Source organism: Micromesistius poutassou (assembly GCF_964030765.1).
Source record: "Micromesistius poutassou genome assembly, chromosome: 1".
NCBI classification, from domain to species: domain Eukaryota; kingdom Metazoa; phylum Chordata; class Actinopteri; order Gadiformes; family Gadidae; genus Micromesistius; species Micromesistius poutassou.
The window spans coordinates 7,925,631-7,948,734 of record NC_140271.1 but is presented as its reverse complement, the minus strand read 5'-3'; the positions used below and the strand labels follow the sequence as shown (position 1 = coordinate 7,948,734).

General features: G+C 42.7%; 1 protein-coding gene across 1 annotated transcript in view; it reads left to right on the top strand.

The window, feature by feature from the left end:
* The first annotated feature begins 470 nt into the window (after positions 1 to 470).
* Positions 471 to 23,104, top strand: part of cyth3b (cytohesin 3b) — a 36,692-nt gene continuing 14,058 nt past the window's right edge. Inside the window, exons 1-5 of the mRNA XM_084471835.1 lie at positions 471 to 813; positions 19,522 to 19,604; positions 20,450 to 20,514; positions 21,108 to 21,174; positions 22,873 to 22,991. Coding sequence (XP_084327961.1) covers positions 795 to 813; positions 19,522 to 19,604; positions 20,450 to 20,514; positions 21,108 to 21,174; positions 22,873 to 22,991 — 353 coding nt within the window. The 5' untranslated portion in view covers positions 471 to 794. The remainder of the gene's footprint in view (positions 814 to 19,521; positions 19,605 to 20,449; positions 20,515 to 21,107; positions 21,175 to 22,872; positions 22,992 to 23,104) is intronic.

The window sequence follows — 23,104 nt, the reverse complement described above, 5'->3', positions numbered from 1 at the left end:
TCCTCCTCATTCACTGAATGTGTGAAGCGTGTTTACAAAAAACGGGCTCACACTCCCCCCAGTCGTTTTCGTCTTCCCTACGAAGTCGACTGACTGCACCTGGTGTAATGGTCTCAAGTTACAGCGATACTCTTGTAAACGTTGATGTGACCTATTTCATACAGGCTATCGTTCCAACATATAGCTATCATGTTCGCTCAGTGTAGCCGTGGATCCTCAAACAATACATACGTATCCGGCACGCGTCACGTGAGGCAGGAGTGATAAACGGTCGTTTGTAGCTGGAAAGGCGGGACGGAAAATGATGACGCAGAGCAGACTGTCAACCGGAGTAGAGAGAGAGAGAGAGAGAGAGAGAGAGAGAGAGAGAGAGAGAGAGAGAGAGAGAGAGAGAGAGAGAGAGAGAGAGAGAGGGGGAGAGGGAGAGAGAGAGAGAGGGGGAGAGGGAGAGAGAGAGGCTTGAACGGGATAGCATACCCTCTACCTTCACTAGTGGAGTAAAGAGACGTATCTGACGAATGACGATCACATGAAACAACCACAGTGTAACATGGGCACGCCACTCGTTTAGCTGCACGTGACAATCGTACGCCGATTAGGATGCACAGTGGGGATTAATTGCGACTGTCAGGAGATACATAGCAAAGAGTGTTCTATAGGACGACGATGCCCGTGACAACCTGTGAGCTGATGTGCCCAAGAAATTAAGCGTGCATTTGATTTCTACTTTAATCGTTCAACGGAAGTTTCTGTGGGCGTTACACCATTTTTTGGGGGCATTTTGTTAATAGACCATGGACGACGACAATCACGGTAGGCTCCAGTCAATGCGATGCTGCATTTTCTACTTTGAATATTTATGTAGGCTATTTGTTGTTGTTATTATAATTATTTGCCGGGTTGCTGTGGGATTGGAGACAACGGCCTACTTGTTGTATTTGCTATATATATTTTTTTATTCACTAAGGAAGTACAACGAAGTAGAAGTTTCCTTATTTATTTTTTTTATGTTTAAATTGCAAAAAATAAATTTTAAGAACAATGTCTCCCTTCTGTAGTAATTACCAGCTGCTACGCATCATTCCCCTGTAGCGACTAGGACCTACCTTTGCGAGGTCAAGTTACCAACCTGCAGATATAGTACGCTGAATACTTCTCAGAGACACGTGGTCTGTCTATAAAGCTGTCATGGGTCACAGTCAGACCGCTCTGTATGCAGCCGGAGCTAATGCAGTATGTATGGATTGACCTACATATAGGGCGCTGAAAAGAACCCATAATGCTGTCTGCGTCCGAGTTGCCCAACCGTGAAGACTAACTAATGCACCATTGTGTCATCATACTGTTAGCAGTCATGGATCTGCGGTCTCTTGTCCTGACCACTATACCTACACTTATGAGGCATGAGGTCATGTCAAGCCCTCAAGCTCCACCATTGACCAAAGTTGAGAAGTAGTCTTTTGCCAGAGGGAGTGCATTTGTCCCGTGGTGAGGGCTTTAGGTCTAGAGATGGGACTGTGAAGTAGAAAATTTTGAACGAAACCAAGCTATTCAGTAAAAGCCTCTTCTCCATGACAATTATTTGTTGCAGCAGGTTAAATCGCAAAGTTATAATCCTCATCATAGAATATGAGTCACTCACTGCACTGCAAATGTAGCCATTATCCCATCATCCTGGGTGCTTTAGAGAGATAACAGTCCAGTCCTTGCATGCCCATTGTTTGGTGAGCTTATAATGGGCTGCAATGTGCATGCAGGGTGGTATGCCTGGTATGATGGTACACACTATTGTGCTATTGTACAATTGCACAGGTCTTGTCCCTGGCGATGGCACATGCACACAAAAGCACACACGTCTTTCCACTAGTAAAATGCCATGCTAACTGAAATAGGTTATATTCTGCCCTTGTGGTGTTGTCTACTGTGTAGATCTAAGAATGGACAGACAAGGGCCTCTGGTGTGTGTATGTGTGTCTGTATGTGTGTGTGTGTGTGTGTGTGTGTGTGTGTCTTCTCCAACTTGTTAACACTTTTGAAAAGTAAGGTGTAGATACATTTTGGTAATAATTACGTCCTAATTCCCATATGCGCTCACAAACACACACTAACACAAAGACAAGCACACACACACACACACACACACACACACACACACACACACACACACTGGACTTCAACAAGTGAATGTAGTTTGACGAGGAGAGATCTCAGAGAGAGTGAGAGAGAGTGTGCGATAAGAGAGAGAGAGAGAGAGAGAGACAGATAGGAGTTGGAGGACAGCCAAAGTGGTAATGGAGTTGTTCAAGGAGAGAACAGAGGGGGTAGTCTGCATATTCTCCTTAAATCAATGCGTTAGATCCAATATAAGTTCCCCTGTCTTCTCTAATGATGAACTCTCGGAGCATGCTGCTGGCAGACAGGAAGTGTTTTACATCTGTCCTCGGGCTGCACAGTGCAGTTTAGAGGATCTTCCAACAACACAGTTTTTCTTTTATTTTCCTTCCATACTTTACTTATATTTATTGTTTTATATTTATACATTTTTGTTATGGAAAGTGTAAGGGTGTTGCCATATTAGATACGAGTGACTCGTACCGTGCCCCAGGATCGATTGGCTATAACTAAAAAGGTAGGTTTGGTAAAGAACCGTGTACCCTAGTACATATAAACTGTTCTTGAGACCATTCTTTTCAAGTGGACCTGGGCACGGTTTGCTGATCCGCGCTCGGGTACAGTACACAGTGTCCACACTGTGTACACAAACTGAAACTTTGGGGTCAAGTGTACTCGGATCCTGGCCCGGGTCACTGATGTGAAAGCCCCTTACGGATAAGAATAGCCTACCTGCTGGGTATCGTTGAGCTAAACGCCCAAATCACTTTGCAAGTAAATACATTTTTTCTTAATACATTTTCAGTTTCAGGATAATATAAGAATTTTAAAAAAATTCGCCATTCCTGGTGTTGCAGTTTATATGGCGCCATATACTGGATTAGAAACGTCAAAGTTTGATATTGATAGTGTATCTGTATCAGTCAGACAGTAACAGTCAGCAATAACAATGTCTTCAGCAACGCGGATCCCAAACCGGCCTCTAATTGGCTAGACCAGACATAATGAGCCCCTCTAAGGAGCAGCCCGTTGGCTGGTAAACCAGTAGTGCGTTTGCTCATGACATGGCTAAGCAAAGAAACACAGGGAGTAAGAAGACAGCCACGTCAAATCAAACATCCAAACCCGGCCTCATTTATTTGCTTTGAGAGTGTTTGGCTTGTAATGTGTGTTAGTCTATGGAGCAACCGCCTCTTCTCGTCAGTCTATTTATAGAATATTGGCCCCCATACACAGGGGGACTAGAATAAGCGAGACCCATATGGTATGAATCAGAATATTTACGCTAGGCGCTGGTTTCACAGCCTTCTGATGGCTTGTGTTTCTGGCCATGGGCCCCATTACACACTATGAAAACAACTCATTGACGAGAATCTGTGTGTGTGTGTGTGTGTGTGTATCTGTGTGTGTGTGTGTGTGTAAGTGGGGTGTGCCTATGGGATTAATACACATTTAATCGTAATTGAGGCAAGAACAGGCCTACTCCCTATCTAGAGCTGTTCATCTGTCTGCCAGTGGCTTATAGGATATTTGTCCTGTAGCTCTTTGCTAGATTAGCGAGCGTGTTTTGTGTGTGTGTTGTGTTTCTGAGTTGAAGTGGTGCTGTTGTATTTTTCCAGTCGGTCTGTTGTAATCCAAGTACATATCTAAGGGCATATTCACACCAGGAAAGTCCTTTAGTTCACTCTCTTTGGTCTGGAACAAAATACAATGTTTACTTTTTGGTTTGGTGCGGTTCATTTTCACATTGCAATTTTTGCAACAGTCCCAGAATTTGACAACAAACCCACATGTGTGCAAAGATCATTCAATCATTGGACAAAAAGGTATGGGGCGGGGTAAAGCGTTAAATAAAAAAAGGGGGGAGGGTGGGGGGAGAAAGCGGCGGTGAAAGTAAACAATCATGGATATCCAGCGTGATATACATTGATCTGCAGACAGGTCGACCTCCTCCCTTATCCTGGTGCTGAATGTGTTAAATGCATCAGCATTTTTATGTGTGTTTTCCAGCATACCTTTTACATGTTTTTGTCGGACCGTCGGGTGAAAATGAGTCGTGGGTCAACATGGAGCAGAGGAGAGGGAATGTCTATTGGATATCGGACCCAAATATCAAACAATATCAAACAACAAAAAACTAATCAAACAATAATTCCCATAATGAGTGCGACTGAGCGGGTGCCTGTTACGTCCAAGGAGGTGTATCATTTTTAGAACTGGATCGGACCAAGGTGCGTACACCAGCCCAAAAGGTCAGCACCAGCAATTTTTTTGGTTTGGTTCGAACCAAACAAGGCAGGTGTGAATACGCCCTAAGAAGAGGGGATCTCTAAAAGTACTTCACATTTGAGACCAAGTCAGTCTTAGCTAGCACAAACCCCCTTATGTGAGCTTGATAATGAGCTGGAGCTTAACCGAGATGCCGTAGCACAACATTTCTATAAATATTGCTTGGAGAACTCTGAAAGGTCAGATTTGTGTGAACTTGGAGAAACTGCTTTAGTTGAACATGGTGCTTGCGCCTTTACTACAAATGATGAAATGTATTTATTTATTGAGCATTTACCAAATGGATGGAGTAGATAGGAGCAAGAACAAACAAAGCAGAAAAAAATCCAGATGCAGAGCAGATTACATATTCTCGACATATGAAGGCACGTGTAGGCAGATCAGTCTCCAATGCAGTTTCCAATAGGGTTTTCCTCTACAGATTACCTCTTCACCGTTGCTTGATGACCATGACCACTTCCTGGTGTCATGGGTGGGTCTGGGCCACTGTCTGGCACTAACAGGATCAGCCTCTCTCTGTGTCCCAGCCTCAGGCCAAGTCACTGCAACCTTCTTCTCTGTTTCATGCACTTTCTCCCGGTCTGTTTTTCCTCTCAATATCCTTCCCTCTCTAGCTGTAGGTCTTTCTCTCCATCTCACACTCAGAATGCATCTGCAGGCTCTGTGTATGTGTGTATGTATACTTTACACTTCTCTCTCTCTCTCTCTCTCTCTCTCTCACACACACACACACACACATGTTTTTCTTCTTCTTCTTCTCTCCATATCTTTCTCTTAACTTTTCCTTCATTATCTGAAACAGTGGACCTTTTAGTGGTAAGTCCCAGTGTGTATTCTAAAGTATTTAAACTGCTTTGGGAAGTAGAAGTAATTAAATGAAGTAGTGAGGTCTGGATGAGAATCGGATGTGGACAGCTCTTTACATTCAACTGTGTGTGTGTGTGTGTGTGTGTGTGTGTGTGTGCATAGGTGTGCTGCTCACGTGTGCACCCATGTGTGTTTTCGCATGTGATGTGTGTATGTGTACCATCTTTGACAGATGGTCTTCTGTACAGCGCAGCCAGCGACTTCCTGTTGAGAATGAATCTTACCAAGGTAGAGAGGCCTTGGCTCCACTAGTCACAGATATCACATTTCACGGTATACTCACCTGCCGGTGCTGGCCTTAAGGGCAGTTCCGAGGGAGTGTACAACAACCATGCGAACCACATCAAAAAAAACGTTTACTGTTTCTCGTCTGGGGCCCCATTTTAACGCGTGCCCCTCCTCCATGAAACCTGTGTTATGGCGAGGGATTTCAACTCCAGCCCCAAGGAGCGGAGACCCTATTGAAGTTGATGGTCAGGGGCAAAGACAGTTGACCCTTTTTGTGCGTTGAGGTTCAAAAGAGTCGTGCTCGATTTTCCAGACTACAGCTCATGGGGGGGGGGGGGTTAATAAAGTGCACTAGTCCTCCTAATTCCTATCCAGGCTAGTTTCCTCCTCTACAGCCAACTTAAAAAGAAGAAAAATAACCAGTCTGGAGTAAGTGCTGAAAAAAACCCCTGACAACCCTCAGATGAGAACCAGATTGTGCAGTATGTCCGGGGGGGGGGGGGGGGGGGGTTGAAGTGTGAGGCGAATCCAAGTGATTTCTTCTCTCTCCTTTGAAGGGAAGAACTGCAATGTGCGCTGGGATCCCAGGAGCCTGAAGTCATGCGCTGAAATTAATTTTTTAGCAAAGAGAAATAAAAAAAGTCAGGTTTCACTCAGGGCTTGATGGGAATCTCATGGTTTCACATGTTCAAGTGAGGTATGCACATGTGTCTGTATGTTTAGTGTGTGTGTGTGTGTGTGTGTGTGTGTGTGTGTGTCTGTATGCATGTGTGTGTGCTGTGTATGCGGTTCAGGAAACGGAAGGGAACAAGGAGCAAGGGAGTGTGTAGGAAAAGGCAGGGCTGGAGCAATTATGTAAGAGGCAGATACTCAAACCTGCTGAGGTAGCAGGGAAGAGGTGTATCCCACTCTACCTCTCTCTCTGTCAGTTGGTACGGCTCATCCTTCGTTCTGAGAACACGTAACGCTCAGATGGACTTGTGTTTCCTCTTAACGTTAATGTGCCTGACTAATGCTCCGTTGGTTTCATAGGGAACAGAGCATTAATGCAGAGATAGAAAATAAATGTGTCTGAAGCTAGTCTCTATGTCAAACTGCTGGTGGAGGCACTTCTACGAGCGATGAATAATTGTTGTGACTTGAGGTCTGTACTAATTCATTTAAAAGACATGGCAACTCAGGCAAAAATGGGTCCAAGCTGCCTTTTCCAGTACACGTTGATCACCTATCGTTATAGGAGGCTTTGCTTTGAGGTTCCCCTTCCTTCCTCCAACCCTTTTGATTATGTTCACAGGTTGAAAATCAATTACAATGCGAGTCAGAACAATTCCAGATGTGATCTGGCAGATCCAGTACCATTCTGCTCGCAATGTGTCCTGGGTGCAGTTACACCTTGCATTAATATTTTTATTTCACTTATCCATATAATGTAATCCAGATAGATGGATCACTTTTTCTGACTGTTAAAATAGAGATTGCTTTTTAATGCCAGATTTAGATGTGGTCCACTTCTTCAACAGTACCATCACCACCCCAAACAACACCCCCACCACAATCACTACCAACACCACCGTTGCGACCAACACCATCACTGTCATCACCACCATCACCAAGACTACCACCACTACTACCACCACCACCACCATTATCCCCACCATCAACACAACTACCATCAACACAACCAATGTCATCAACACCATCAACCCAACTACCACCACCACCACAACCCCACTCACTATGTCCTTCTCCTCACCATGTCAGTGAAACACTGCCACATGTGCTCAGTGCGTACTGTGGGATATCTGCCAACAGGGCATGTTTTAGTTCCTTCCTCATGTTTTTCTACTTATGTTCTTTATTTGTGTTGCTTTAAGATGCTGCTGCTGCTAGTACTGCTGCATCAAGCACAATTCATTGTAGTGTAGCGTGGGCTGGGGGTCCGGGGGACGGGGGGCGGGTGGAGCAAGGGTGAAGGGAGGTTGGTCGGACAAACGTTGTCGCAATCATGCACTCAGGGAGACTCTGTGTCGCTCTGAGTGGCACTGCTTGTCTCCTCAAGATCAGCAAAATGCTGCAGAGAACACAGCAGGGCAGCTATGTAGTGAAGAGAGGCCCTCCACCAATGCTTCCCTGTGTGTGTGTGTCTGTAAGTGTGTGTGTGTGTATGTGTGTGTGTGCACACGTATGTGTAACTGACGTGTACATGTGTGTGTGTGTGTGCTTGGCACGTGTGTGTTTGTGTGTCAGTGCTGCTGCTATATTTGATTGTATAAAGAGGGTTATTGTGAAACGCAGATATTCACAGACATTGTCTCTACAACGGTATGTCTGTGTTTATGTTTGTGTGAGAGAAACAATGTCAACAGAGAGAGCTTGAGAGAGACAGAGAGAATGATAGAGACGGATAGAGACTGATTCAGAGAGGCTGGGATATTGAAACAGACAGATGGAAAGACAGAGTTAGGGATGGAGATAGAGAAAGAGAGACTTTGATAGAGGGACAGAGTTAGGGAGAGATTGATAGAGAGACAGGGAGAGATTGATGGAAAGTCAGTGATTGATTGAGACAGACAAAGAGACAGAGCGAGGAAGACATTGATTGAATGAGAGATACAGAAAAAGAAAGGACAAAGAAGGAGAGAGATTAATAGACAGAAAGAGATTGATAAAAGACAGGCAGAAAAACAGGGTGATCAGATAGAGAGACAAAGTAAGACAGTTAGAGAGCGAGCCGTGAAGGAGTGTGCATCGGATGTACAGTGTTGTGTACGATGAGACTTCTTTAAGTAGGTTAAATGTTGAGTGTATCTATGCATGTATCTATGTGCGTAAGTTTACTTGTCGATTGAGTGTGTGCTTCAGTATGTATATACTTGTGTGTTAATGTGTGTGGTTGGGGGTTTGCGTGTGTGTGTAGATTTACTGTGCAGTGAGTGAGCCCTCTCAATGCATAGACAAAGAGGGGAGATCAAGTCAGGCTTGGTGATGGGTGTGTGTGTGTGTGTGTGTGTGTTAGGTGGGTTTGTGAATGACAGTGAGTCGTTTTGGGTCAGTAGCTCGGCATAGCTGCTGCATGTCATGTCTCACACACACACACACACACACATGCAGAGTAAGCGCACTCACAACACGTATAAACAGGATGCAAGCCTGACAACCTGGGAACAAACAAAAAAAATGGAAATGGATGGAGGGAACCATCTCTCCTGGTCGTTTACGTATCAGTGTGTGAATTATACAACCTCTTTCGTTGACCCTGCAGTGTATAACCCTAGATCCTCAAGAACAGGAGACAGATGCTAAAGACAGTGAAGAAGAGGCCTGTTTATATATACAGTATATAATTTACAGTATAAATTATCATATATATATATATATATATATATATATATATATATAGACTGTGTGTATATGCACACACTTTCTCTATCGGTTCTGCTGTCCTCAGTTTCACACCTATAACTCATGCATTGTTCAGCACTCAGCAACACATCCCGCTGTGATTGATAATGCAGTACATCATAGTAATACAAACACACACACGTGCAAGCACACATACACACCTACACACACACATACACACCTACACGCACACACACACACACACACACACACACAGCCATACGGCTATCAAAGGGTTATCATCATAGTAGACACATACTCATACATGCACACACACACATACACACATGCACACTCACACACTCATACTTTCAGTGGACCCAGGGGGTTGGCCGGTCAGAGGTGTGTCGTAACTCTCAAGGGGTGGTTTCTTCACCGATAAATCTCAGCTAACCTTTGACCTGTTGTCACGTCCCATCTACATAGTTGAAGGAGAGGAACGACCTGATACAATGGGAGGAGAACTTATTCTTTCATTCATTTTTAGTTCTGCTTAACTGACTAGACGGTTGGCCTGTCAGTCTATCAGGAGGGGTTGAATGTTATACTCTTGCAAGGAATTTCCAGCACTGAAGTTGTGTCTTTCAATACATTTATATTTTATAGGACTTACCAGTCAAAGCCCGTCACAGTCAAATGACTCTCTGAACAGGAAGTCCCGCATCATAGGTGTTATTCTGCAAACTGCTGCTGCTGCTGCTGTGGCTGCTGCTGACCAAGGCTAACACTCTAACGGTCGTGGGTTTTTCATATTTCCTTCCCACGTTTTTCCCATATTTACTTAAAAGTATGAACGCAGCATTTATCAAGCTGCACTCATCATTATGTGATGCAGCTGGTGGGCGGAGGACAGGCTGGGAGGGGGCAGCTTCACTGGGTGCTCCTCCTGTGTTCACAAGCTGTGTTCTTACCAGTGTATTTGCATTGTAGATGAACACAGATACTTCCACGTTATGTTTGTGGTCACCATGTAACGACCATGTTACGTGCTTTTTAAAACACCTCTCTCTCTCTGACTTTAAAGTCAGGAATATACAACATTTTAAATACCCTATCTAATGCATCTTTCTTTTTTACTTTATTTTACCTATAACCTAGTCTTTCTCTTCCTTTCTCTTCGCCTGAGTTGGCATAATTAAGCTATTAATTTTGAATATACATCCTTGGTCAAATTGAATAAACAGCTTCTACAGCCTATGCTATTAAACCATAAACAAATGCAAATAACTAACCCTGACACCCAAAAAATAAAAAGGCAAAATAAATAAATACATACAAATCGAAAAACCTTAAATAGTCAGTAATGGCCAGGCTTTAACCACCCACACTCTTGGTAAATCCTCATGTCTGGTGTGCTTAGCTCCATCCGCTCTGCTCTCCTCTTCTCTGCCTTCCTCTCCTCTCACCGAAAACAGCTGGCGGGGGCCTGTTGGCAGCAGAAAGCATCACTCTATCTTCCTGTCGCTCGCATACACCCACTCCATACTCCATACTCCATACTCCCACTGTGTCATTTCTTTCCCCCCTCTTACCTCTCCATGTCTCACGTTCTTCTGTTTTCCAGATGAACTGACTGGAAAGCTGTAGCATCCAATAAACATAGCTCTTAGGGCATTTTTTTGCTTCATTTCTGTCACACGCTCTGTTTGTCCTCTGCAGGCCCCTGTATCGGCTTTCTGGCTAGTGAGACACTCCAGTCGTTTCCTGAGTGAGACACAAAGGACCATGTGGCCAATTTTTAAGAGGCATGGAGCTCTATTCATTTAGCGATCCCAGATGTACTCACAATAGTACATTTAGAAAGTTACACATCCCACTCTCCAGTTTGGAGCCAACTTTGCTTGGTGTGAATTGACTGCATCATACATGCAAATACTAACTACACCTTATTTACTTGTTAAAGACAGAGCTGAGAGCAATTAGCAGAGGATTAAGTGGCGAAAGGCTTTTTACGTTGTGTTAATTACATATGTTGATGATTTAACTGGATAATTAACTACTTTTGCATTGCAGCCACTTCACCAGAAATGCACAATTGTCTTACAGTTGCTAACCTTCTTGCACATGGGTTTCAGTGCTCAAGGTTGAGTCCTCAGTCAACAAGTGAAGCTCATGTCTGGTGAGATTATAAAGACTGGGATCCTCACATTGTAAAAAAAGAAATTACATTTTCCGTGAACACATTTACCAATGATTTGTCTGATGCTGCATATATAGCATTCTTTGCGTTGCCCTGCCACAATAACCGCCGTCCTCCACTCTTTTATCTTAGACTTCTTCCTCTTCCTTGAGAAAAAATCATTACCCCAAGATAGAGACAGAGATATGAGATAGTGAGAGAACGGTTTGCTTTTTATGCCATCAACAGAAGGCAGACACACAGATGGCTAAAAGCAGTTTCAGTCATGAGGCATATCACCTGAGCAGATAATGTGTGCTATTTGAGAAGGAGTATACATTATAAGTCACTTTTGAAAAGAAACATCTGCTAAAGGGTTCAATGTAAATTACTTTGTGTAAAGGCAAATAACTCAGGGGTAGTTTTCAGAGGGAAAGTTAATAATAAAGAATGTGTACAATCTGAGTCAGATATACTAAGGGGAACTTGAAAAGCTACAACTCAAGTCTTGCGATCTTTGACATAATTTGTCATTTGTCATTTGGGTTATGACACAGATATCAGACCCATTCCCGACTTGGTTTTTCATCCCGTAAGAGGATGGGTATCTTGAGGCAGTAGGCACTTGTGTGAGGAGACGTCGCTTTGATACAAATAACCGATTGGACTGGTGGATGCTCTGATCAGGCTTGCTAAAGCTTCAAGTGATTCTGTCACAGGGTCCTGCTGGAGGCTTTGGAGTGACAAAACAGTTTATGTTGATTCGATGTGTCCTCTGATCATATTTTCATAGAAACATGACTATGTTTGTTTAGAGATGACAGCGAACCTAACCAGCACTGACTAGTGTGGATAAAAATGCATGTTTTATTTAACTAGATAGGATAGAGGAACAGGCGCTGTTCCTTTCATTTCAGTTGTCGTAAGACGGCTATATATGCAAAGCAATATTCCTTGTTTGTAAAAAGTGTAAGTTTGTATGTTTGTATGTATGTTTATGTAAATCATCTGTGGATTTTCTGAATGAAGCTTTTGGCGGAAGAGAGGGATTTATTTGAGAGAGAGAGAGAGAGAGAGAGAGAGAGAGAGGGAGTAATAATTCTCCTGAATATAAATCTGTGCTGCACTTGCACAGACTCAGTAAGTCTGCTGGGGGGACTGCCCTTTTGGCCATTATATTAAGAGGGGGAAAAATATGAGCAAACTTTAAAATCAATAGTACTGATGCCAAAGTTATGAGGGTAAAGTGATAAAGTGGGCGAGCGGCGAGGCCCCAGGCCAGGCTCAATGTGTAATCTTTATAAATCTTTCTAAAAGCTTTATACATTTCAGGATGAATCATGTACTTGGAAATGAGACGACAGAGAGGAGGCTGCTGGCTCTGTTTTGGCCCAACACATTGAACTGAACATATTGACGACCATTTGAATTTTCCAGACATGCAACCTTTCTCCTTGTGGTGTCCTCACATGGACCTTTATTTAAAGTAAAATTAGCCTCAAAGTGTAATAGCACCAAACTAGGGTCCCTACTAGGGATCGACCAATATGGATTTTTTAGGGCCGATACCAATACCTTTTCATCAGCCTTAGCTGATGACCTTCACGCCGATACCAATTTTCTTGAGCCGATATTTGGAGCCGATACTACCCTGGAAATCCAGAGTTCAGATTCCCCTCGCCCAGAACAATAACAAATCACATCGGTGTATCTGATATAGGCAAGCCAAAAGCGTTGCTGTTTTACCGCAGGATATGGCAAGAGTCTTATCTATTGGTTAGCTCCACTAGTCTGGATACGTCACCCCTTGTATTCTTCTGATTGCTTGTAGTGTTATCCAATTGCGTGCAGTGATATTCTCAAATGCATGCTTGGTGCCGCCCCTCGAGTTGGGCCATTTTCATTACTCATTGCCAGACCCTACAGCTTTCTAGATGTGGGTCTGGATTTCCAAACAAATGTTACAAGTCTCATTTTAAAAAAGGAACTTTTATTGAACTGTCTGTAAATCATGCCAGGAAAAAAAAAAAAGAATAATAATAATAAAATTGGCCGATATATCGGTCGATCACTAAAGCATCAATAACTTAGTTAGCGTACCGGGAGTTTATTTAAAAAGACTGTTTTACAAGTCTGTGCCTTACCGGTAGGTCCATGTTTACAGGAAGTCCATACTCACTGCACGCTCCCACGTAAATTGCTACTGTAAATAATATAATAGAGGCGCCCCTCTTGATACTTGGCTGTTTGTGACAATATCTAGTGAGTGTTGGCAACAGCTTTAGACTAATTTGGGCTCATTACTCTCTTGTCTTTGTTGCCTTAGGAAGCAGAACTCCAGATAAATGTACAGTCACTAATGGGGGAATGGGAGCCTCCGATGTGGAGTGTTAGCTCTTTGTTTTGTCCAATCAAATCACTAAAAGCAGCCATCACCGGAATGGAAAAGCTTGATGCCACCGGGGGTAGTTCAATCTCAGACCTCATCAAAGTTTAAGAGGTTGCTCTCAGAGTGAACGGACATAGTAGGAACCATGATGCTGCAGTGTACTCCAAACCCATCTGTGAAAAGTGGATGTAAATGGCTTTGCGGTGAACACCACTTTACAAACGATGTTGATGTACCTGCATCATATTGCACCAATTATTCTTGTTATGATTGTCCACCCACTGGCATTTAAATTTTGAATTTGTCCATATCCTGCTGTTTATCAAAACGTTTTAGATAACTGAGCATTAATAGCACCAATTTTACTTTTAATATCCAATAAGGCTGTTTGTTGAATGTCCTCCAATTAAAAAGCCGAAAAAGTATTGCAACAATTTGTGTGTGTGTGCATCACTGCATGTGTATCTGTATGCATGTGTGTTGGTCTGTACATGCACACATGTGTATCAGCGCTTATGTTTATGTATGCAAGAAAAAGGTGTGTACATGCATACATTTGAGAGTGTGTGTGTGTGGGTGTGTGTGTGTGTGTGTGCGGTCTGTGTGACTTCAAGAGACATTACTTTAAGTCAAGTCAAGTGAAGCTTTCTCCTAAAGAGCAGGAATGTGGACGGGACAGTAGATGATGGGAGGTCTGGTAGTACCAGATTGTGACGTAGCAGCCTGTGGAATTTGGCCTCGTTCCACATCACATACAATCTATCAAGAAGCAGGAACTGTGAGACGGCGCTCCACCTGCACAATCCTTTAGTGGCTTTTGCGTGATGTCAGATGGCTGTGAGTGGGCGTAAAATTGCCAGGACGAATGGATTACTGCATTGTCTAATGTGCATGCCATTGTGTCATTAATTGCTCCACAAGGTGTAAGAGATTAAGTGTAGAGTTACTAGAAGGTTCTCAGTAACACTGGAACCCTCATGACCAGCAGAAGGGGCCGGGACATTCAGCTCTTCTTGAATCCTGTCGTGCTGATAGGAATGATGGTCATGTGACCACTGTAGAAGAGAGATGATTGGACGGCGATCACGCACAGGCCATGAGTATTAATCAGTTTGATTAGTTAAAAAAGATAGTGAATTGTTGTAGAGTGGATGTGTCTTGCACAATGTTCATTTCTTGATCTTTGTTTTCCACAACAAACTTGTAAATGTATTTTTACTTTTCATGTAATGCAATGGGAAGTTGAGGAAATATTTGAAGTAATTCCACTACATTGGATTGAATTATTCACACACACACACACACACACACACACACACACACACACACACACACACACACACACACACACACACACACACACACACACACTTCATTGGTTTATGATGTTATTATTCAGACGTGACATACTGGAGTGACGGCCACGTACGTACTTTGTCATGTGCGTTTTTTGGTCCTTTTTACCCCACCAACCCACTATAAATAGAAAAAAGTAATGAGAATTTGAACATCCCGGCAAAAGTTGTTAATTTCCAGAGACAGTCTGACATATTCCTAGAAACTGCTTACATCACTGCTCTCACTCAGCTTGAATGCAACTCTTGCAGCGATTGCAGTAACCAGACTCAAAGGGCTTTTCTTATGACATTCTGCTACGAAGAGTATCCTGAATTAACTTTTAATGAGGAGCACCAGGGCCCTTCCCTTGTTTGTGTGGTTTCCATTGTTACTGGCAGCAGCCCGAAGCGACCAGCACTTATCAAAGCACATGTCCTCCTTATTATCGTGTCCTGTAGCAAACCTGGAGGAAATCAGGGCGTTTAAATGGATTATGAAATCACCAGTTTGCTCACCGAGGAGAATGCTTTGTTGGAATGGACATCAGACACTGTGTTTGGAAATGACTGATACCTTTTATACATTCATATTTTTATTCATATTTTTATTCATATTTTTATTCATATTTTTAAGGCAGATGAGCAAAACTAGACTGTGTGGATAGTTTTCTAGTTGTCTTCTCCTGGTCTCTTTGAGGTCTAATAGCTGCCTTATCCTATTGACCCTTTTCCCCATATATCCATCTAGCACAGCGCCATCAGCATGCCTTCCAGCTTACTACTGCTGTAGCTGCTGCACTCTATGTCAAGCAGATTAGACGGGGTGAATCCACGGTCTTGTGATTTAGCAACCAGTCAATAGAGGCACGTCAGACTTTCAGAATCAGATTTGAATCTCTCCCAGCAAGCTGTGCCAGGAACCTAAGCATTCGTCTTCCAGCTTGTCCCCACCACCCCGCCAGCATCTTCAGACACTCAGGCACTTTTTGAAGAAACTTTTTGTCCTTTCCCAAATTTTTTTCCTGCCTCTGTGCCGTTTGGACATGAGACGACGTGAAGAAATCACATTATTCAAGGCTAAGGGGATTTTTCCACTTGACGATTATTTTTCAGCTTTTCTTCTTCTTGTCGCATTATATCTTCAATGGAGAGCGAGAGCTTCATGTTTCACAAAGACAGTCATTCAGATTATATCAGAGAAACAGAGAGATTGTGTCATGAGGGAGCTTCAGACAGAGCAGTGATGCTGTTGAGCAAAAAAGTATAGATCACATGCAAACAGATCCATTCTTCCGTTTGACGTGCAGAGGGCAGGGCAAAACAAGTCATGAGCCAAACATTCAGAGTCAAAACCACGAGATGAGACCTCATTGGCAGGAGGGTCAATTGCTATCAATAGTATCTGCTTAACATTGGCTTAAAGGAGAATTCCGGTATTATAGCACTTTGAGCCCCCTTTCTGGGTTGTCTAGGATGAAATAGAGTGGTTGACACCAAAATGTTGACTATTGGTCCTGTCTCGGGTATTTGGCTCATTTAGAATCGCCCCTGCCTGCTTCAGAATGGCTTGCTACGGGCATGCACAAATCTGTCCTTAAAACAACCCTAAACGTTGGTTTTCAGAAATGTGCAACTCACCGAGTGGTTAGTAGTGTTCGTTGATGTTCCAAATCAAGTATCGTAGCGAAATACAGATTCTGACGTGTTTTATTGCGTTGGTTGTAGTCTTTTCAGTCTTCTAGCCCTACTGTTGAGACGGAGAAACGAGCAAAGACTACAAACAAACGTAAACAGCCCCCCTTTCCATTTCCGGCCAACGAGCAATGAGTCTTCCAACAGAAATAAATGGGATTTACAAAATGTGATAAATGTGCAATAAAACACGACAGAAACTGTACTTCACTACGATACTTGATTTGGAACATCAACGGACACCACTAACCACTCAGTGAGTTGCACTTTTCTGAAAACGAACGTTTTGGGTTGTTTTAAGGACAGGTTTGTGCATGCCCGTAGCCAGCCATTTTGAAGCAGGCAGGGCGATTCTAAATTAGCCAAATACCCGAGACAGGACCAATCGTCAACATTTCGGTGTCAACCACTCTATTTCATCCTACAACCCAGAAAGGGGGCTCAAAGTGCTAAATACCGGAATTCTCTTTTAAGGACAGAAGGGTCTCAAATGGCTCGCAGCCATTGCCCCTATAATGTATTAAACTTGAGGGAGTGCATATTTAAGGTCATATACTTTTATATGATCTTTAACATGCATTGAACTAGGCTTGTGACCCCATCCAGATATTTAAGTTTCCTTTTTGCAAAGAATATCAGTCAAGCCTTGATTTTCTTGGACTGCAGCTCCCTCCCTTAGTGCTTATTGGTCCTAGCATTTTTCAGTTTTTGGACTTTCCACAGGATTGATGCCTGACCAATTTGCAAAAAAACCCAAATGTGAATGAATTGGGATTCATCTCACGAGGCTAGCATTGAACCGTGCAATGGGATTTCTACTAAAGCAATGCCAACAGAGTGTGTGCTTATGTGAAAAAACAAATCAAGGCCTCGGTGTGTCTCATGGCCTCCACTGGGATTGTGTTAAAGCAGACCTTCACGAACCAGGAGTCAGTCAGAAACCTAATCCGTTATCTTGAGCCGTAAGCTTTGACCTGCGCTGGGAAAGTTGACCTCACATCGTCATTACTGTGAAACAGCAGCAAGTTGTACTGGATTACATAACATATCGCTTGAACACACAATATAATGTGCATATGTGGAACACTTTTTGGTGTGTATTGTACATACACATTATACAGTACCACAATAAAACACAAAATATATTGTGTATTGTACACAATACACTACTGTGTGCATATTGCATATATTGCAATTTCAATCAATATATATCTACTTATCTATCTGTCTATCTGTCTATCTGATTATCGTTAGCTCTATCTATCTATCTATCTATATATATATATCTATTTATCCATACATTTATACATCTATACTTTACTCACTTTACTTCCCATCTGCCACACATTTCATCGATTTTGCTCCCAGCTAATTTAAGCTAATTCCTGTGCACTAATTGCCATATTATTAGGGCAACGGAGCCATATTCACAGAACCATCATTAACCATCTGAGCACTGGGCCAAGCAAAGTGCTTTCTCGTCCATGACAAGGAGCAGTCCGTGTGTCCGAAACCTGACGGTCCTCATCTCTCTCTCTCGCTCTCTCTCTCTCTCTCTCTCTCTCTCTCTCTCTCTCTCTCTCTCTCTCTCTCTCGTGCGCTCTTGCTCTCCCTCTTTCTCTCTCTCTCTCTCTCTCTCTCTCTCTCTCTCTCTCTCTCTCTCTCGTGCGCTCTTGCTCTCTCTCTTTCTCTCTCTCTCTCTCCCTCTCTCTCTCTCTCTCTCTCTCTCTCTCTCTCTCTCTGTCTCAGAGAGTAAAGAGAGTACTGGGTGTAGAATGTTTCTCTCGCCTCATTCGTCACAAAAGGAAGGGGAAACAAGAGAGTGCAAAGCTGCTTAGAGCTGTGTGATTACGTTAAGGGGATTTCAATCCACTCTCACTCCAAGTGTGTGTGTGTGTGTGTGTGCGTTGGTCTATGAGAGAACGAAGAGCGTATAGCAGAAGCTCCGTCTGCTGTAGCTTCAAGTGAGAATGACCTACTTCCTATGAACACGCTCTCAAATGGATTGCCGTTTGGTGTGTGTGTGTGTGTGTGTGTGTGTGTGTATAGGGGGTGGGGGGTAGAGGGAACATCAGAGAGATATGGGGATGAGGGGGGAAGGTTAACGTGGAACTGTTAAATGAACGATAAGTAGTGGTCTCTCAGGACCTGTGCCTTTGAATAAAATAAATGTGCGTGATGCATGTATGGGTACATTGTATTGCCTTTGTGTATCTTTGTAGTGTGTGTGTGTGTGTGTGCATACGGGCAGTATCAAAAAGAGCTCACCTGTGCATACAACATCGTCAGGCAGTAAACGTGTATTTTATCGGTCAGCCAGACGGCGGCCATCTGACCTATATATCTTTATGATGGGCTTTATGATGGGCTCATGAACCCTGCGAGGTGGACCGTTAAGAATAGGACAACTGATATTTGAAGACGGAGTGTGTAAAATTCTATATTTCGTTGTGGGGGGAGGGGGGTAATTTGATGTGGATAATAGGACTGAATTTTGTAATTTATTATTTTATTCACTAAGCATTTATTTATTATGGTTGGCTGTACAACTACTGTGCAAATATGTTTTCCTTTAAAGTGTTTTTACTCTGATTGTATTTTAACTCCCTGAGTTAGCTGTATCTCCTGCTCTGATACACTTGATCCTGCTGCGCAGGGTGCAGGGGAAGGTTACCAGTAACGTGTGTGAGAGTATAGAGAGATTCAGTGATTTGGTATTCACTGGGTATTCACATATCCTGCCTAATCCATGTAACTGTGGAAGGACAGGTTGCTTGGCTCTGGACTGTATTCTCCACCCACACACACACACACACACACACACACACACACGCATGCACACACACACACGCACGCACACACACACACACACACACGCACGCACGCACGCACGCACGCACGCACGCACGCACGCACGCACGCACGCACGCACACACACACACACACACACACACACACACACACACACACACACACACACACCTGTTCTGTTTCGCATCTTTCTGTTTCTCACATCGCTTGCACTTATCTGATACTGTTTTGCAATCTTCTTCTCTTTTTTCTTCTCCCCTTTGTTAAACGCTCAGTACCGGAGGACTTGTCTCTGGAGGAGAAAGATGAGCTTTCCAACATCCGGCGCAGGAAAAAAGAGCTGCTGGATGATATTGAGGTAATGACTCTCACCGTTCAGATGATGCTGTTATGCAATGCCACCATCCCGTCAACCCAGCTTTACAACACATCCGATACACTGCAAGCCAACTACACATCACATCCCATATACTACACACAAACCCCACTATACATCACATCACATATAATACACACCAATCCCACTATACATCACATCCATACTACACATCAACCCCACTATACATCACATCACATATAATACACACCAATCCCACTATACATCAAATCCATACTACACACCGACCCAACTATACATCACATCACATATACTGTTAATCATCCCCACTATATATCACATCACACACATACTATACATCAACTATAGGTGTGAAAGGGCCTTTAAAATAACAGCATATTAACAGGTAGCTTTAGGACATGAACCAATATTAGTGTTGCTGTCAGCGTTTTATATCAATGTGCAACATGGCATATGATGGAAAAAAATATATAAATAAAATATAGAAAACATGACACAATGATACAAAAGCTAATTCATGTTTGGGCACTATGTCGCAGGGCTGTGTTTCATTGGTCGAGCCTTTGTCTTATTTGAAGTGTCAGTATAAAGCCCCAGTATAAAGCATACAGAGCCTGAATTTTGTCTCATGTTTGTGGTAGCGTGACACAAACAAGAATAAGAATCCTTTTGTTGTAACAGAGCACATAAAGCGCCAGTGCAGCTTGGCTGTATTTATGTTTCACAGTCAAGACTATCACTATTTCACCTCTGTCCCGACATGGCTATGTTCTTTGGTTTAAACCCAATGGGTCGAGCGGTTGTAGCTAGCATGCAAGCTAATTTGCTTATCTTCTCCATTGCAGCGGTTAAAGTTTGAAATTGCAGAAGTGATGACTGAGATCGAGCAGTTAACCTGCGTAGGGGATAGGTAAGACTTCACCCTTTGAGCTTTTCTATTGTATCTTACCCTCTCTTCTCCCTCTCTTTCCTCCTTCAACCTCGTTCAATCGCTCACTCCCCCGAGCCTCACACCTGTCATCAGTGTGTGTGTGTGTGTGTAACTTGCATGTGTTTGAAGAGGGAAACGGAAGTAATCGCTGACCAAACATTGTCTAAACATGCTCCATTTAGACCAAGGTGCTGATTGGTTGGTTTAGCGGGGAGGGTGACAGCGTTTCTGTGCAGATGGCGAGGGGGCAAAAGAATACACACACACACACCTGCGCAGGTGGCTATTTTCATGTGGGGTGCATGCAAAGATCTCTTGAAATAGATGGTTGTTGAAAGGGAAATTTTACAGGGAAATACAAACCTTTCAAAAAGCAAGACGGCTGGTTGACAGACAGGTCAAACCCATTTTCAGCTATGTATTTCTCCATCTGCCTGTATTCATGAAGAGGAATACTAACCATTCATGTAACAAAACATTCATGTATCAAAATAATTTGATCAATAACTGAAAAACAAAAACTGGGGTTGGTGTCTAATCATGTACGCTTGTGTCTGTTTTCTTGATTACAGCAAAACGACACAAAGAAACAAACAGATTGCCATGGGAAGAAAGAAATTCAACATGGACCCCAAAAAGGTCAGGCATCCTCTTGCTTCTCAAATTAAATTGAAAAGGTCCTATTGAGTTACGGTCGGCCGGTATTTTTTATAGTGGATATGAAATTACATTTTCAACATGATCTAATTAGACAGCGTAGTAAACCACACTGATATGTTTCCTGTTGTTGTTCTTGTATCCTTGCATAGGGTCAGCTGTCATATTCTAAACCTCAAACCTCAGGAACTGTCTAAATGTTTGCTCATTCAGCAGATGCTTTAATCCAGTGGCTGACAATGAATTTGTAGCTAAATTAAAAGGTAGTTAGACACTCTAAGCTAAGCATTGAGTAGATGTTTTAATCAGAGCATGGCCATGGTAAGATTTTGCAAGGCGCAGGTAATGTGCAGTCCGTAAATCTTCAAAGTAAACGTCTTCAGACAATCTTTATAGAGAAAAAATGGGTACATATGAAGATGTAGTTTGGCCATATGAGGTCTGCTAAACTCCATTTAAAAAGCAGTGCATTTATTTGACTACAGTCAAAACATATGACATTTCGTCCATGTAGATTTAAAGCGATGGCCAACAGGATGTTAAAATGTAAAATAACTAGGGCTGTCAAACTATTTTTTTTTTTAACCGCGACTAATCACATAGTAGTTAACTCGCAATTAATCACATTTTTTAAATTCAAATAATATATAATAATTAAAATATATTTTAAATCCACTCCAATTGAAGTTAAATGAGATTATCAAATGGAATGACACATTATCATTCATACCAAATGTACTTAATAAGCAAAATCTAGACCAAGTGATCTTGAGTATTATTGACTCACTCAGTGTAGGTTGAATATGAAACTTACGGAACACCACAGATTTGGGATTTGTAAACAGGCAGTTAATTAGTACAATTGTAAACCAACAGTTACTACTAAGTGTAGTTAAATTCAAATAAGTAGCACCACAGATTTGGGAATTATCACTTACTGCAATTGTAATCAGGCAATCACTTACTGCAAGTTTAATTGAATGTAAAGTAAGTGGAACTAAAAACAAAAATGATTTCTGATATGAATGTTGACATTCTGTGGTCAAAACCTTTAAAAAAAAACAGAGAATGTGCATTAATGCGTACATTTTTATTAATCTTGTTGAAATAAGATTGCGTTGCGCATTATTAACGTGCTAATTTTGACAGCCCTAAAAATAACCATAACAAATCACAGAGGGTTGTATGCCCCACACACCTACCAGGTATATTGTCAGGAACTTTTAAAGGAGTATGTTAATATACATCTAAAATTCAGCCGATGAACTCAGGTCAGACGCTCCGCCCCCTCGCTGTTTTGTACTTCCCGAAGAATCGAAACGCGGTCCATAGGCATCATCGCCCCCTAATGTGAGGGGCCTGGTTTGGCCACATGAGTGTACAGTAATTGGTCAGCTGCCTAGCTCAGTAGCCAGGAGTGAAAAAGCACTCAACTCATTAAATCAGCTTGAAGGAATAAAAGGACATTGTTAGACAAAAATAACTTGTGATTGCAATGGATTTCATGTGTGTGTTTGTGTGTGTTTGTGTATATGTGTATGTGTGTGTGTTTATGTATTTGTGTGTATGTATTTGTGTGTATGTATTTGTGTGTGTGTGTGTGTGTGTGTGTGTGTGTGTGTGTGTGTGTGTGTGTGCGTGTGTGTGTGTGTGTGTGCGTGTGCACGTGTGTCTCCGCAGGGCATCCAGTTCCTCCTGGAGAACGATCTTCTCCAGCACACCCCCGAGGACATCGCTCAGTTCCTCTACAAAGGTGAAGGCCTCAACAAAACGGTCATCGGAGACTACTTGGGGGAACGGTAAGGAATCCCCCCCCACCCCCACCCCCTCCAAGCTATAATTCTCTCCCACCTCCTCCCTTCTCTGGGGAGGCTGGAATGGGCCCTCCCTTCCTCCCCCCCCCTTCTTGTCT